The sequence below is a fragment of the Neodiprion lecontei genome, chromosome 6 (assembly GCF_021901455.1).
Source record: "Neodiprion lecontei isolate iyNeoLeco1 chromosome 6, iyNeoLeco1.1, whole genome shotgun sequence".
NCBI lineage: Eukaryota > Metazoa > Arthropoda > Insecta > Hymenoptera > Diprionidae > Neodiprion > Neodiprion lecontei.
In genome coordinates, this window is record NC_060265.1 from 15,494,225 (window position 1) to 15,511,084 (window position 16,860).

Below are 16,860 nucleotides of genomic sequence, written 5' to 3' on the forward strand. Positions count from 1 at the left end.
TTTTTATATCAGCAAACACAAAAATAATAGTCCGCGACTAATAAGATACCGCGAAGGTCGTCTGCCAAGCGTATGAAGTTGCGTTCGGCATGCAGCGCGCGAGCACCGCGGCCGAGATCGCGGCTACGACGCTGTATCTTTATCGGCCTGAAAAACGATCAGTATTATAAGTTATTGAACGGCTATCATAAAGTTGTTTTTTTTTTATGTTATATGTATACAAATGTTTGTTCAGTGAATTAATTTAAAGTCTGGTAGAGACCTTTCAGTTTAAAAGTTAAAAATATATTGATTTGATAAAATGCTTTAAGATAAAAATTAGATATTACTGTTTTACAATGACATTCGGAGATAATTATTTATTGATTTTTTTTTTTATTATGTACAAGAATCTATATTTATTATGTACACTAGACTGGGCCAAAAAAATTGAGTATTTTTTTTTTTGAAAAATATATTGAGAATATCATTCAATATGGCAAAAAAAAAATTTCATGAAATTTTGAGCCCTTAATATTAACTTTAAGAGGTCTATCACCGCTATTTTTGATTTTTAGTAATAACTTGATGTTTTACGTCAGAACTGTCGAAATATTGAAGTGAAAAAATTTATGTTCACTTATCCCTTTATAAAATTAAATTCCCTACAAAAAAGGTCTGAATATAGATTTTTGTCAGACAAGCCGTTTCCGAGTAATTAAGCTTAATAAATTGACATAATTTCTCGATTAAATCTTGATTAATTCTCGAGAAATTATATCAATTTATTAAGCTTAATTACTCGGAAACGGCTTGTCTGACAAAAATCTATATTCAGACCTTTTTTGTAGGGAATTCAATTTTATAAAGGGATAAGTGAAGATAAATTTTTTCATTTCAATATTTCGACAGTTCTGACGTAAAACATCAAATTTAATAAATATAATGTACACGTATAATGATGCTGATCTTGTTTAACAGCCGTAATTTTATAACCATTCATCCATATCACATTGGTCGATAGAATGATCCGTTTCATCCAATATTATATCGGAATCCTCAATATCAGAGTTATTGATTTCAGGATCGTCTTCTTCATCTGACTGACCTTGGTCTTGCTCTGTATTCTTTTCTTTATCTGTAAATATAATAATTTATTAATGGCTATATAATTATTTTTATATAAATTTTTATGTTTTTGTATAATACCTTGATTTTCTTCAGAGTTGATTGCTATATCATCGATAATACCTTGATTTTCTTCAGAGTTGATTGCTATATCATCGATGGATTTCGGCAATTGATCTCCTTCGAACCATTCGAAAACAAGTTTATCTTCTGATTCTTGCCAACCATAATCAGTGGGTAAAAATTCCGTCGGTTGCGGGAGATAAGCATGCTTCCAAAGATGTGCAATATATGCGGTTCGTTTCAATTGCTTTTGCAGCTCAGCTTTACAAGGTGGTAATACTGCTCCATCGACAATTTTTTGCGTTGGTCCGGAAGATTTCGTCGCCCTCATTTGTTTTATAATTTTTCATAAAAATAGCTACACGAGCTTCATTGACGTCAGCTATCTTTTTTAACCCATACATACGGCATACAAAGTCTTCGATAACTGTATAAACTGCTGATAAGTCGCCAGTGTTTAAATCACTGATACTTTCAAAGGCAGCTATGTACTGTGACGTGGATTTTTCTGCACCTCGGTTACTCGGAGCAAATAACCGGGAACTTACCGCGTGCACAATAATTTGGCGTCCGGCGAGGTATCCTTGATCTGAAACAATGTCGCGAAGTTTGTTGGGCGCCTGGCGTGATCAACACGCCTCGAAATCGATAATACGACACACCGCGACCATATGCTCGGTAGCTCAGTACCGCGGAGAGGGGAGGGGTAAATTTTGGGTCGAGAGAATTGCAACACAGGTACGCCAACGCGTGAAGTGGCTAAATTACTATAAAATTCCAATGGTATATTTCTCATCAGCGATAATACAAAAACAAAAGAAATAAAAATAATAAATAAAAAAAAATAAAAAGAAGGATAATACGACTACGCAAGTCGTCCTTCGCGATTCCAAATACAATGTCACTTTTATCTAAACTAAATAAGAAAGGTAGAAATACTCCAAATAAAAATAAAAATAAAATAAAAAAAAATACTAACAACAAAAAAAAAGTGAATAAATCTAGGAGACCTCTACGGCCTACGTGCGCTAGTCGCCGTCTTAACAATACTCTACTTCATAAAAACCAAAAACAAAATCGGACTCGATACGCTGCCCGCGAACGTCCTTTACAAAATGGCGCTGATCGCCAACTTAATACTAACTGATAATGCAAACAAAAAAAAGAAGAAGAGAAAAAAAAATTAATATTAAATAACCAAATTGATGCGAGGCTCGTCGCGACACCCGCGATCCTCCTCTAAAAACGCATACTCTTATCAGCACGCACCCGAGCTTCACTTCCTCGACGACGGCGGGACGCAGTCGCGAATTCGAATGCTCCCCGTGATTGCTCGCGACCTATACGAGAATCGAGGATGTGCCGGATGACGTGAAATGACCCCGTGTAACGGACTTCGGTCACACTCAAACTCGAGACAATAACGTCTCGGCTCAACCCGTGGCTCGACTCGATTTTCTGGTTCCCCCGAAATTAACGTTACCCTCTTACGCGCAACTCAGGCTACGGTCACCAAGCAAAAGAATCGGCAAACGAATTTCGAGTACTTTTCGACACGCAAACTAACAAAAGAAAACGGCTACCCTTTATCGGATCAGCCTTGACTCAATTACCCTCGAAATTCGATCGCGAGAATGTTAACAACGCTTACCGCTCCACATCCACTGTACGAAGGGGCCGACTCCCTCGTGACGGCTCATTCTTCCTCGCAACTAACCACACAAAAAAAATTTTCTAAACGGGCACCAAGTACGAACGCAAACTAAGAACACCTGTCTCGTTGTGCTCCAGAACTAGAGTGATCTAGGATGGTCGCAACGCCGATCTCGTCGCGCTAATTTTTCGTGACGTCATCACCCTAAGAATGCGCAACAATCGATCGGTCATCGATTTTGGGGATTGCGCAACTTGCCGCGCACCTGTCGTCTCTACGCGGCGCAGAACTTAAAGCTAGATCGCGATGTCGTCTCCCGCGCAGCTGTACGTAGTCCTGGGGTTGGGCGGGGTGGTGCTCCCTCGTCGCTAGCTGGTGCCTCGCGGTTGCCTTGGTTGGGCGTAAGCGGGGTGAGCGGGGAGGCTGCGGCGCGCCGGCCGCCAGCGGGAATCGCGTCCGCCTTGGATTCCCTCGCTGCAGGGATCTGCGTTGCCTCCCCCTCCGCAGCCTCGGTGTCCTTCCCGCGAGATCGTCGTGGTTTCGCCTTGCCGCGAAAGATGTTCGGTGTCGGAGTTGGTCGCTGGAGGGTAGCCGGTGCACTCGGAAAAAAAATAAAAACAAAAGCCTGAAATATCTGGGTCGCAATGCTCTATTTCGTCCCTGTCGAAGCTCGGGTGCGTGACTCCAGTTCTGGCGCTCTCTGAGATTATTCCGCGACTCGATTTTCTAGACCCTAATTCCGGGATCTCGCCCAGGGTTCAGGGAGTCTCTTGTAACGGGCAGGCCTAGCCGAACTGCCACGTTACAGTACCTATCACAGTTCCTTAACATAGTAAATGGGCGATTTTTACCTTTTCGGTAAAAAGATGGGTTATAGTCGCAGCCCGTCAATGCGTGGAGGGCTGCGCACGAGTATATTTCCGCAGGTATAAATAGTCCCAATTTTATAGCCACCTTTCGCCTACGGAACTATTTGTTTTACGGCCAACGAGCTTGCCCAGAGATGAGTAGAGAGGTGTAATAAAAGAGATTTATATTGCTTAGTTTATAATGTTAAACATTTTTGCGAATTTCATCACTATATTCAAGCCTCCATTTTCACGGAAAAGATCTAGCGTAACTATCCACGAGAGTTTATTAAATTAATTACATTAAACAAATGTATAATATAAAAAAACAACTTCATGATAGCCGTTGACCAATTTATAACAACGATCGTCTTTCAGGCCGATAAAGATGCAGCGTCGTAGCCGCGGTCTCGGCCGCGGTGCTCGCGCGCTGCATGCCGAACGCAACTTCATACGCTTGGCAGACGACCTTCGCGGTATCTTATTAGTGGCAGACTATTATTTTTGTGTTTGCTGATATAAAAAGAAGCATTTCAATCATTTTCATCCTTGCGGGCATAAATTTTTTTACTATTTTTTTTGCGCTTACTTGCGTGGGTGGCAGACGAATTTTGTTGCGGAATTTAGGTGGCAGACGATAATTTCTAAGCTTCTTATGTTTCAACTGGTACGTAAAATCAGTTTCGCGTATGCGGCTATAAATTTTTTTTGTCGATTTTTTGCTGCAATTGTAACCCTCCTGTAACCCCCTGTCGCGGGGGTGCGCTGGAAGACGTTCAGATTAATATTATACGTTACAAATATAACTCATACAAAAAAAATGAAGCTTGCGGAAATGGTGCAATGAAATCTGTTGTTAACTCCCGGACTATACGACTCAATCACGTCCAGTGTCTTCGAATATACATTACATGTACGAATGCTCCAAGTTGTTTTACGATTTGCGATACGCATCAGTCAAGCCTAGCTTCTTGCATACATCTCAAGCTCGCACAGGCTCTGGGCGATCAGCGTATATATCTATACATTGTAATGGATATCGAGTCTTTTTCAAACGACAATTTGAAGATATTGGATCATAAGCAACTGGAAATAATTGTAATTCATATACAAATGTGTTCAGTCAATTAAAATACAATTATTTTTCAGAAATACTCTCACGACATTGACTTCAAAATTTATCTTATTTTTCAAAAAAATGCATTTCCGTTCGTGTGACGCTCAGCTAGTTCCCTGTACTAAATTTGCTCACTAAAAAAAAAAATGATGCTCTCCACGATTATTATCATCTAAAACCACAAAATAATTGGTCGAGATGTTTACTGACCGGTTAGACTCATTGTCAGCAGATGAGGTAACCTGCGACGTTGCCGATAGTGCGATGTCTGCTGCGCACGCGCGCGTGCGTGTGCGCACGAATGTATGTGAGCAATTTTTTTGTCCAACAGTATCTCGAGAACGAGTGTGTAATTTCAATGATTTTTTCTTAATTGACGCTCCTTTTTCAAACTTGGAACTTGTTATGATCTAGGTAGGGTATAATGAAAATGAGGCACATGTGTCAGGTGGTGTGTCTCTAGCTGAACTGTCGACACCCGTTTATTCGCTGGCCCGGTGGCGCGTGGCGAGAGGAACTCAGGCCCGCGCACACCAGTGGTTTCTCCCTGTCTACTCATATCTCTCTACAGAACTGATTAGATTTGGTTTTGATCTGTTCACTACTGTTCACATTATTCAAATGAAATATTTCAAAAAAATGAAATAAAAATGATGGTATCTTGAGAATGGGTTACCGGATTCGAATGAAAATTGGTATCGTGAGGTTTTTGGGGTCGCTGCATGATCACAAATCTGTGGTCAGATTTGCAAAATGCAAAATAGTGTATTCAATATAGTGGAATCAAATTTCAGAATATTCGAATTTTCGTAGAAATTAGTAGACGGAGGTTTTTCGGGTAACCCATCGCAAATCCGAGGTCACGCCAAAATTTCAGATGATGGATCTATTACAGTGTTTTTTATTATTATAAATCGTAATTTTTTTACGCAATATGGTATACAAGGATATTTTAATCGACAATAGCGATCCTGAATTTGTAGTTCTAAATTCGGATTGAATATTATAATTTTTTTGTTCCGTGAAATTGAAACCCGCAGTGTGAAAATAGAAAGTTCGAGGGCTCGCTATTACGGTTAGCCAGAAGCCGCTTGTTTTTGCATAATGCTACCGTTTTCTCAAATTAAAGTAGCTGCAGGTGTATTTGAATATAGTTGACTGTGGAAGAGTTTACATTCTACACAATGCACATTGAATGCGTCAACGACGGTTGGTACATTTAGTTATTTACTGCAATTACGTGCAAAAGTTTCTAATTTTCATACGGTTTTCCAAAGTCAGTTTTTTGGTATTTTATCTTGATTGAATAGTTTATCGGTAATTTAGTATTTCCATAATCACCTACCTGAACAGTAATCCGGTAAATCGGAAATCCGGAATACTAAGTCAATACAGAAAATTATTACTTTCATATTATTTTCAAGTTCAAACCTGATAGTTTCCCTGAAATCGGCTAGCAGGCAAGATATATAAAATCTGGGACGTAGGATTATTTAAGATACAGGTGAACAGAGAGGCACCGCCAAATTTGATCCAAAAATACTCGAAATTGTTATACAACAGTAGTTCCATTTTTCTGCCTCCGCTATGAAGATTCATAACTTCTACAATTTCAATAATTTTACCTGAAATTTGAGAATTGTGTACTAGATGTACCGGGATAATCTCTCGAAACTGTGAAATCAACTGCGCATGCGCCACATAATTCAACCTCATTGGTTGACGAAATCGCCCCGCGGCGATATTATTGGTCCCCCTACTTAGCGGACAATAATATCTACTTTTTGGCGCATGCGCATTTTATTTTGAAGTTTCAAGAGATTGTCCCGGTATGAACGACAATCTATTCGGAAAAAATTGACAATGACATTATACCAATACTTCTTGTAGCTTCCTAGGACTAAGGACACCCCCTTCCTTCATTTGTAAAATTCATGGAATTCTTTTGAATAATTGCGGTAGCTGATACAAATCATGCACTGTCGACCTCCGTATGTCATTTTGTATACTTGAGGGTCCTCACTGATAAACGGTTAGGGCTTTTCAAGTAGTACATCTGACATGTGCTTGCTGAACGTTTTGATAGGAATTTCTGATCAGCATTGCAAATACGTAATCCTGTTGTCGATGTTTCGTTGCAACTGATACTGAGTATCCGACGTCTAATGTACGTACACCGTTCGTATACCTAAGAGTTCCCCATGACCGGTTCGGGCTACTTAAGTAGTACGTCAAACATGCGTTAACGGAACGTTGTTTACAAGGCCTCTTACTTAATGTGAAAAATACGTATGCCAATTGTAAATGTTTCGTTGCAGCTGATACCAATTGCTGCACGTATGACTTACGTATAGATATGGTATAGCTGAGATTTGCTGTTGAACGATTCTGATAACATAACTGTGATGTATGAAGTATGTATAAGAGACGCTTGCTGAAGGAGGTCTTATTCGACGTCTCCTATTGTATATATATATATATATATATACACTTCTCGCAAAAATTAAGGGAACAACAAAATTTTCGCAATTTTTTGGTGACTTTCAACAGGCTGTACTTCAGTGAAAAATGGTCGTGCAAGAAATAAAAAAACAAAGATTCTGAAGCTTGAAGACTCTAGTTTTTGAATTTTTTGGTTAAAAATTTTTCGAAGCACTATTAGCCATGCAATCCTTGGATAAAGCACGAAGAAAAAATTTTCAAAATTTTTTACATTTTTTTTTCGCTCTACGAGCATGGAAAAATTTTTCCGAGCTAAACCAATGCATAGGTCGCATAGCCTGTTCATTCAGCTTCAAGATGCTTTTTTTTAAACCTCGATACGACTATTTGTCTTCGAGATATCGAATTTTGAATGCCAAAGGATCCTTTTTCACTCAACTGCCGATATCTCTGGAACTACTGGTTGCACAGCAAGCCGAAGTGCAGTTTCTTTTTCTGCAGGAAATTTGCTACAAAAATCTGTAAAGGTTGATGTCAAAAAAAATTTTTTTCCACCTGTAGCGTTAACGTGAAAAAAGAGCAAAAAAATGCCATTTTGCCTTTTTTTGGATAATTGACTGTATCTTCGTCAATATTGGGGGGAAAGCTTAGGTTGGAAGAAAATTTCACAGCCTAATGTACCCCAAAGGTCCCCCTAAATCGGTAGATCGATCGGTTCAGCGGTTTTCCTGGACCGATTGATTGAAATTTTGACAAAATTAAGAGAACAAGGTTCCTGAAGAAACAAAAACCTTGTTCCCTTGATTTTTTCAAAATTTCAATCAATCGGTCCAGGAAAACCGCTGAACCGATCGATCTACCGATTTAGGGGGACCTTTGGGGTACATTAGGCTGTGAAATTTTCTTCTAACCTAAGCTCTTCCCCCAATATTGACGAAGATACAGTCGATTATCCAAAAAAAGGCAAAATGGCATTTTTTTGCTCTTTTTTCACGTTAACGCTACAGGTAAAAAAAAATTTTTTTTGACATCAACCATGACAGATTTTTATAGCAAATTTTCTGCAGAAAAAGAAACTACCCTTCGTCTTGCTGTGCGACCAGTAGTTCCAGAGATATCGGCAGTTGAGTGAAAAAGGATCCTTTGGCATTCAAAATTCGATATCTCGAAGACAAATGGTCGTATCGAGGTTTGAAAAAAAGCATCTTGAAGCTGAATAAACAGGCTATGCGGCCTATGCATTGGTTTAGCTCGGAAAAATTTTTCCATGCCCGTAGAGTGAAAAAAAAATGTAAAAAATTTTGAAAATTTTTTCTTCGTGCTTCATCCAAGGATTGCATGGCTAATAGTGCTTCGAAAAATTTTCAACCAAAAAATTCAAAAACTAGAGTCTTCAAGCTTCAAAAGCTTTGTTTTTTTATTTCTTGCACGACCATTTTTCACTGAAATACAGCCTGTTGAAAATCACCAAAAAATTGCGAAAATTTTGTTGTTCCATTAATTTTTTGCGAGAAGTATATATCGTGTATATGTGTTACGTTGCAAGAGCCTCTCAATTATTCACCAATTACGTACATTACAATTACGTGTGAAGAACGTGAAGTAAACGCATCAATACCGTACAAGCTATTCGTGTCAAATATACGTCACTCCGACGTGTGACCAAGAGCTTTGGAATTCACGTAATGTTTATGTCTCGTATATATATCGACTATGTGAGGAACATACGTATACACGCCTCACGTTGTGTATATATATGACGTATGAAACAATTTAGCTTAACACGTAGTCAGATCTAGCAACGTCCTGTATACGTATTCCGCACACGGTTTTCCGTGTGGGATAATTAGCAGGAGTAATTCCCGACATGGAAACGTTACTGGAAACATCACGTAAGCAGTAATTCGTACCACCAAAGGTTGAGAAACTACATGCGACCTGTTCGTTTTCACAGATGAAACCCGGTAAGCAAAACTTAATATTCAACAATAAAGTTTCAAAGAATTTCAGAGCTTAAGTTTTTTCCATGTACTGCAGATTTATCGTAAATGTACATCAGTTATTTACAGCAAGAATCAAAAGCGAACAAAGACGTATGTTGCTTTCAAAGCCAGATCACACAATTCTCTTGAGATGTTGGACCGAAATTACACCCATTGGTCATCGGTTGAATTGTCCGAATCTGTTTCTAATAAATATGGCATACCATTTCGTTACACAGATGACCTTTCAGTCGTTGGAACATAATGATAGGTGCTAAGCGATGGCAAAAGTTGCATATAATCAAGAAAATGCAATCAGGTGTCACTGACAATGAGTTATATAATAGATGCCACTCTGAAAAAATGACTAATCCTGCAACTCGATACAGATGTCTACATTTGAACCTACTATAAGCATTATTAATTGCAAAACATAACTTCTCAATTCAGTGTTTTTTGGTTGCAATCTGTTGCAAGCAATTGAAAATTTCTGGTACTCTTAATGTTGTTTAAGTGTAATACATTAGAATTCCATCAATAAGCTGCGTTATTCATACTCATTTCACGGTCAAACTTATTTTATAGCGATGTATCAGTGTTAAAAGCTATTAATTTAAATTGTTGTACACTATACTAAGTTGTGCTTTGTGAAATTCATTATTTTAATAACTCCGCATACTGCAGTTCATCAAACAAAACGGCAGAGTCTTTCATCGTTCTTTAAAAAATTCGAAGAGCAATCGACAATTCATTGCGAATGTCTTTTATTTATTTCACTGTTAGAAACATCCATATTGAGGTTAGTTAGAGACGCGCAGAAATTCGTATTAGTGGTGTACGAATAGTGACATTTTTCAGCTTTTCCAGTCAATTAGCTCGCACAATTTTGAAGATCTCTTAGTATTATCATATTGATTAGAATCGTAATGCAACATAATTATGTATTTATAATCTGACCTCATGCGAAACTTATGTTCTGCTTTAAATCTGATTTCATATTCAACGTCCGATAATATTATTTACTTTTTTTTATTACTTTTATATAAAACATTTTAATCCACATGGTTTTGTTCAACACTTCAATCCAACCTTTTTTCAAACATATCTCTTGTTTCATTGTTTGTTCTATGAGCTGTGAGTATGAATAACGTGCATTGTCTGTATTTGCGTACATACCGTATAATATACTCAGGAGTAACTTCAAATAAAACCATATTTTCATAGGGGGTGCAAAGTAATACCAAAAATTTCAGACCAGAAGTTACAATAGGTGAAATAAGAATTATCATTTCGACGTACAGATTTATAAAAGATATGTTTATTGGTCTGAGTAATTTCGAGTTTTCACTATAGTTCAATGTTTAACCTCACGAAGTTATGTGGCAGCAAAATAAAACGTCAAGTCGGCTAACCCACTATTTCTGTTGTGGCTAATTTCACAAGTATCGAACGTCTTTATTGCAAAGGATAAATTAATATCAACCGAGGATCTATTCTGTATAATACTCAAGGTCGCACGCTTTTCTCTTTTCGTTTTATTTCACGCTTTAGCATGCCGAAATTGTCACATAAATATGGTATCCATTTGAAAAAAAGGTTATCCGACGAATACATATTCATATAGGTATATATAGGTATATCGTGTCTCTTCCTACACAGTATTTCATAAAGCACTGTTTCTCCTATCTCCCGAAGGCGGTTGAGACATCCTCGACGCTTCGGTTTATGTCTATATAGTCCGGGAGTTAACAACAGATTTCATTGCACCATTTCCGCAAGCTTCATTTTTTTTGTATGAGTTATATTTGTAACGTATAATATTAATCTGAACGTCTTCCAGCGCATCCCCGCGACAGGGGGTTACAGGAGGGTTACAATTGCAGCAAAAAATCGACAAAAAAAATTTATAGCCGCATACGCGAAACTGATTTTACGCACCAGTTGAAACATAAGAAGTTTAAAAATTATCGTCTGCCACCTAAATTCCGCAACAAAATTCGTCTGCCACCCACGCAAGTAAGCGCAAAAAAAATAGTAAAAAAATTTATGCCCGCAAGGATGAAAATGATTGAAATGCTTCTTTTTATATCAGCAAACACAAAAATAATAGTCTGCCACTAATAAGATACCGCGAAGGTCGTCTGCCAAGCGTATGAAGTTGCGTTCGGCATGCAGCGCGCGAGCACCGCGGCCGAGACCGCGGCTACGACGCTGCATCTTTATCGGCCTGAAAGACGATCGTTGTTATAAATTGTTCAACGGCTATCATGAAGTTGTTTTTTTATATTATACATTTGTTTAATATAATTAATTTAATAAACTCTCGTGGATAGTTACGCTAGATCTTTTCCGTGAAAATGGAGGCTTGAATATAGTGATGAAATTCGCAAAAATGTTTAACATTATAAACTAAGCAATATAAATCTCTTTTATTACACCTCTCTACTCATCTCTGGGCAAGCTCGTTGGCCGTAAAACAAATAGTTCCGTAGGCGAAAGGTGGCTATAAAATTGGGACTATTTATACCTGCGGAAATATACTCGTGCGCAGCCCTCCACGCATTGACGGGCTGCGACTATAACCCATCTTTTTACCGAAAAGGTAAAAATCGCCCATTTACTATGTTAAGGAACTGTGATAGGTACATAGCTGCCTTTGAAAGTATCAGTGATTTAAACACTGGCGACTTATCAGCAGTTTATACAGTTATCGAAGACTTTGTATGCCGTATGTATGGGTTAAAAAAGATGGCTGACGTCAATGAAGCTCGTGTAGCTATTTTTATGAAAAATTATAAAACAAATGAGGGCGACGAAATCTTCCGGACCAACGCAAAAAATTGTCGATGGAGCAGTATTACCACCTTGTAAAGCTGAGCTGCAAAAGCAATTGAAACGAACCGCATATATTGCACATCTTTGGAAGCATGCTTATCTCCCGCAACCGACGGAATTTTTACCCACTGATTATGGTTGGCAAGAATCAGAAGATAAACTTGTTTTCGAATGGTTCGAAGGAGATCAATTGCCGAAATCCATCGATGATATAGCAATCAACTCTGAAGAAAATCAAGGTATTATACAAAAACATAAAAATTTATATAAAAATAATTATATAGCCATTAATAAATTATTATATTTACAGATAAAGAAAAGAATACAGAGCAAGACCAAGGTCAGTCAGATGAAGAAGACGATCCTGAAATCAATAACTCTGATATTGAGGATTCCGATATAATATTGGATGACACGGATCATTCTATCGACCAATGTGATATGGATGAATGGTTATAAAATTACGGCTGTTAAACAAGATCAGCATCATTATACATGTACATTATATTTATTAAATTTGATGTTTTACGTCAGAACTGTCGAAATATTGAAATGAAAAAATTTATCTTCACTTATCCCTTTATAAAATTGAATTCCCTACAAAAAAGGTCTGAATATAGATTTTTGTCAGACAAGCCGTTTCCGAGTAATTAAGCTTAATAAATTGATATAATTTCTCGAGAATTAATCAAGAATTAATCGAGAAATTATGTCAATTTATTAAGCTTAATTACTCGGAAACGGCTTGTCTGACAAAAATCTATATTCAGACCTTTTTTGTAGGGAATTTAATTTTATAAAGGGATAAGTGAACATAAATTTTTTCACTTCAATATTTCGACAGTTCTGACGTAAAACATCAAGTTATTACTAAAAATCAAAAATAGCGGTGATAGACCTCTTAAAGTTAATATTAAGGGCTTAAAATTTCATGAAATTTTTTTTTTGCCATATTGAATGATATTCTCAATATATTTTTCAAAAAAAAAAATACTCAATTTTTTTGGCCCAGTCTAGTGTACATAATAAATATAGATTCTTGTACATAATAAAAAAAAAATCAATAAATAATTATCTCCGAATGTCATTGTAAAACAGTAATATCTAATTTTTATCTTAAAGCATTTTATCAAATCAATATATTTTTAACTTTTAAACTGAAAGGTCTCTACCAGACTTTAAATTAATTCACTGAACAAACATTTGTATACATATAACATAAAAAAAAACAACTTTATGATAGCCGTTCAATAACTTATAATACTGATCGTTTTTCAGGCCGATAAAGATACAGCGTCGTAGCCGCGATCTCGGCCGCGGTGCTCGCGCGCTGCATGCCGAACGCAACTTCATACGCTTGGCAGACGACCTTCGCGGTATCTTATTAGTCGCGGACTATTATTTTTGTGTTTGCTGATATAAAAAGAAGCATTTTAATCAATTTCATCCTTGCGGGCATAAATTTTTTTACTATTTTTTTTGCGCTTACTTGTGTGGGTGACAGACGAATTTTGTTGCGGAATTTAGGTGGCAGACGATAATTTCTAAGCTTCTTATGTTTCAACTGATACGTAAAATCAGTTTCGCGTATGCGGCTATAAATTTTTTTTGTCGATTTTTTGCTGCAATTGTAACCCTCCTGTAACCCCCTGTCGCGGGGGTGCGCCGGCAGACGTTCAGATTATTATTATACGTTACTAACATAACTCATACAAAAAAAATGAAGCTTGCGGAAATGACACGGAAATTTCTGTCGTTAACTCCCGGACTATACCTACAGCTACTCGCTGCTCTGTCGCCGAAGCCGCAGCTCCCGCCCGGCGGAGGGGTGAAGGGGAGTTCCAGGCAGTGAATCATTGAGCTTGTTATACCTACACATTACACGGCTGTGTGTTATCGAAAATAATCGAGGTCTTTCTACGACTCAATTACGCCCAGTGCCTTCGAACATACATTATAGTGTCACGAGCGCCGCATATTTACACCAAATAATCATAAATCATGTCAATTATTAATATCGCTCTAGAGACGAGGAAGCATAGCTTTAAATTCATTAGTTAAACTATATAAAATATTTCTTACAAAACAGTTCGTGGCATAACCGAGCGCAACGACGTAGTTCACGGCCAGCAACGTCAGCGTCTTCGCGCCCGCCAGATCCCGGGTGTAATCAACACCGGGATGAGGCGATCGCGAGATCACGCGCTTCGAGGATGACCGTCGCGAGGCGAGCCTTTGTCCAAAATTGCAAACTCAGCAAAAACCTCGCTCGCTGCCCGACGCTCCAAGGGGTGTCGGACGAGCGAGCGAAGTCAGTCCCCGTTAGAGACAGCTTAAAACGACATCTACAGAACCCGGGCTCCTTCACAGCTGCTGTGTGAAGAGTATCAGACTTAGAATCACCGACGATTAAAGCGAGAACACCTCTAATTCTACAAGCGGTATTCCAAAGCATCTCGCGTCGCGGCGTCAGTCTTTGAAGCTAGTAATAAGTGTTGAACCTTGTACCACGAACTTAATCAAGTTGTGTAGTAATAAGAATAGTGATGGTGGATATAAAAGAGGGAGTGTAGTTTTATGCAATTAATATTAAAGTAGTTTATTAAAGTATAGTAGTGTATATATGGGCTATTCCGCGTCAACCGGATCAGTCATCTCTCAGATATTTTTTTAATTTGGCATGTGGATTGTGTAGGGGGAGTTGGATTTTTGTGCCAAAGCGCGAATCTCATAATGCAAAATTCGATTTTTTATTAACAATAACAAATTAGACTCCCATTTTTTTCAAAAATTCATAACTTTGGCAAAAAATTAAATACAATATATTTTTTTTTTCAAATTACGCGGAAAGCTCCATAGAATTTAAAAAAAAATACGAAATGGTAAAAAAAAGTTGTTATCAATTGTTTACTTAACAATTAATTTTTGAAAGATTTTTAAAACAGTGATTGACACGGTCAAAAAATTTTTTAAAAATTCTGACATGTTCCTTGAACTTTACTACAACCTGTGAATTAATTCCAGAGGGGTGTTTTTTTTCGTTTTTGAGTAAAAAATCATTAAAGGTGTCGATGCGCATGAAATTGCGGCGCGCCGAGTCTCTACGTAATGGCGGGCGGCCGGTTGCCGTCCACCGCTACCCCGCGGTGGCGTCGCAGCGTTATTTTAGAGTCATTTTCACGATGTAGGACATGATTGAAGAATCTGAAAAAAATACTGTACCTTCACAAGGCCTGCTCAAAGCGATAAGTGAAGTTTCAGGAATGTGTTTTTATTTCAAAATAAGTAGCAAGTTATGTAATTATTATCATTTATGTGCACTCTCATGGTGTGTAACCGTTATTTTGAATCTCTGTAATAAAAAAACGGTGAAAAACACATTCCTGAAACTTCACTTATCGCTTTGAGCAGGCCTTGTGAAGGTACAGTATTTTTTTCAGATTCTTCAATCATGTCCTACATCGTGAAAATGACTCTAAAATAACGCTGCGACGCCACCGCGGGGTAGCGGTGGACGGCAACCGGCCGCCCGCCATTACGTAGAGACTCGGCGCGCCGCAATTTCACGCGCATCGACACCTTTGATGATTTTTTACTCGAAAACGAAAAAAAACACCCCTCTGGAATTAATTCATAGGTTGTAGTAAAGTTCAAGGAACATGTCAGAATTTTAAAAAAATTTTTTGATCGTGTCAGTCACTGTTTTAAAAATCTTTGAAAAATTAATTGTTAAATAAACAATTGATAACAACTTTTTTTTACCATTTCGTATTTTTTTTTAAATTCTATGGAGCTTTCCGCGTAATTTGAAAAAAAAATATATTGTATTTAATTTTTTGCCAAAGTTATGAATTTTTGAAAAAAATGGGAGTCTAATTTGTTATTGTTAATAAAAAATCGAATTTTGCATTATAAGATTCGCGCTTTGGCACAAAAATCTAACTCCCCCTACACAATCCACATGCCAAATTAAAAAAATATCTGAGAGATGACTGATCCGGTTGACGCGGAATAGCCCATATGAGAGTTCTAATCCAAAGATGGCGGCGCTCCCCCCTAGTTCCCCCCTAGCTCCCCCCTAGCTCCCCCCTAGCCCCCCCCCCCCCCACCCCCCCGACTCACGGCGCACGCTCTCCCAGCCCCCCCCCCCGGCCATTTTCGGCGGCTATTTCCATAGGATCTGACACCCAACACACACACACACACACACACACACACACACACACACACACACACACACACACACACACACACACACACACACACACACAAATAATTCCTGTCGAGACTTGTTTGGCGCCGGAAAGCTGCACATAAATCAGATAGGGTAAAAACTTGCTAGATCTATTGAAAAAATTCCAGGAAATTGCTCTTTGAGATAGTGCCGACAATGCACTTAAGGGGGCTTTCCAGTGTGACAGCCCGAAAAATCGCTGTTTTTCGCGATTTTTTTTTTTAAAGAAAAAATAATCTAATCGGTCTGGTTTTTTTTTTGTATATTAATTGGGTATTGAAGAATACAAAACAATTTTTTAAAGATCGATTTATTTATTAATTAGTATCTATAAAAATGATGAAACAATTGTTGCAGAAAATGCACTTGGATGTGGTGGCCACATTGGGGGTCACAATTTTGATCTGAGACAAAAAACACAAAAAGATTATTGATCGGTATATAATTGGCTTTCGTGCTATGGAAGCTTTTTTCTTTTTTTTTTTTTTTGCAAAAATGGCGCCGGTTTCAACAAAAAGTATCGATTTTAGCATTTTTTTTTGGCAGTTTTTTTTACAAAAAAATAGGAAGATGTCAAA

The 16,860-nt window shown here is 37.9% G+C and overlaps 1 protein-coding gene across 2 annotated transcripts; it reads right to left on the reverse strand.

The window, feature by feature from the left end:
- Positions 1 to 937: 937 nt before the first annotated feature.
- LOC124294989 lies at positions 938 to 3,894 on the reverse strand. Of its 2 annotated transcripts, XM_046742848.1 has the most exons (3): positions 3,676 to 3,894; positions 1,189 to 1,556; positions 938 to 1,117 (listed from the first exon to the last, which is right to left on the reverse strand). In XM_046742848.1, exons 2-3 carry the CDS (start codon positions 1,499 to 1,501, stop codon positions 969 to 971), a joined length of 462 nt encoding a protein of 153 aa, XP_046598804.1. In that variant the 5' UTR covers positions 1,502 to 1,556; positions 3,676 to 3,894; the 3' UTR covers positions 938 to 968. The 2 variants fall into 2 exon arrangements, with proteins under 2 accessions (XP_046598804.1, XP_046598805.1); XM_046742849.1 differs by lacking the exon at positions 3,676 to 3,894 and having other exon boundaries at positions 1,231 to 1,730.
- Positions 3,895 to 16,860: the final 12,966 nt, after the last annotated feature.

What these genes read in the sequence shown, in the direction of transcription:
- LOC124294989 (XM_046742848.1), bottom strand. Translation starts at nt 1,501, where the DNA reads ATGAGGGCGACGAAATCTTCCGGACCAACGCAAAAAATTGTCGATGGA. An exon ending in CAACTCTGAAGAAAATCAAG is followed by an intron (nt 1,118 to 1,188) that starts GTATTATACAAA and finishes TTATATTTACAG; the next exon opens with ATAAAGAAAAGAATACAGAG.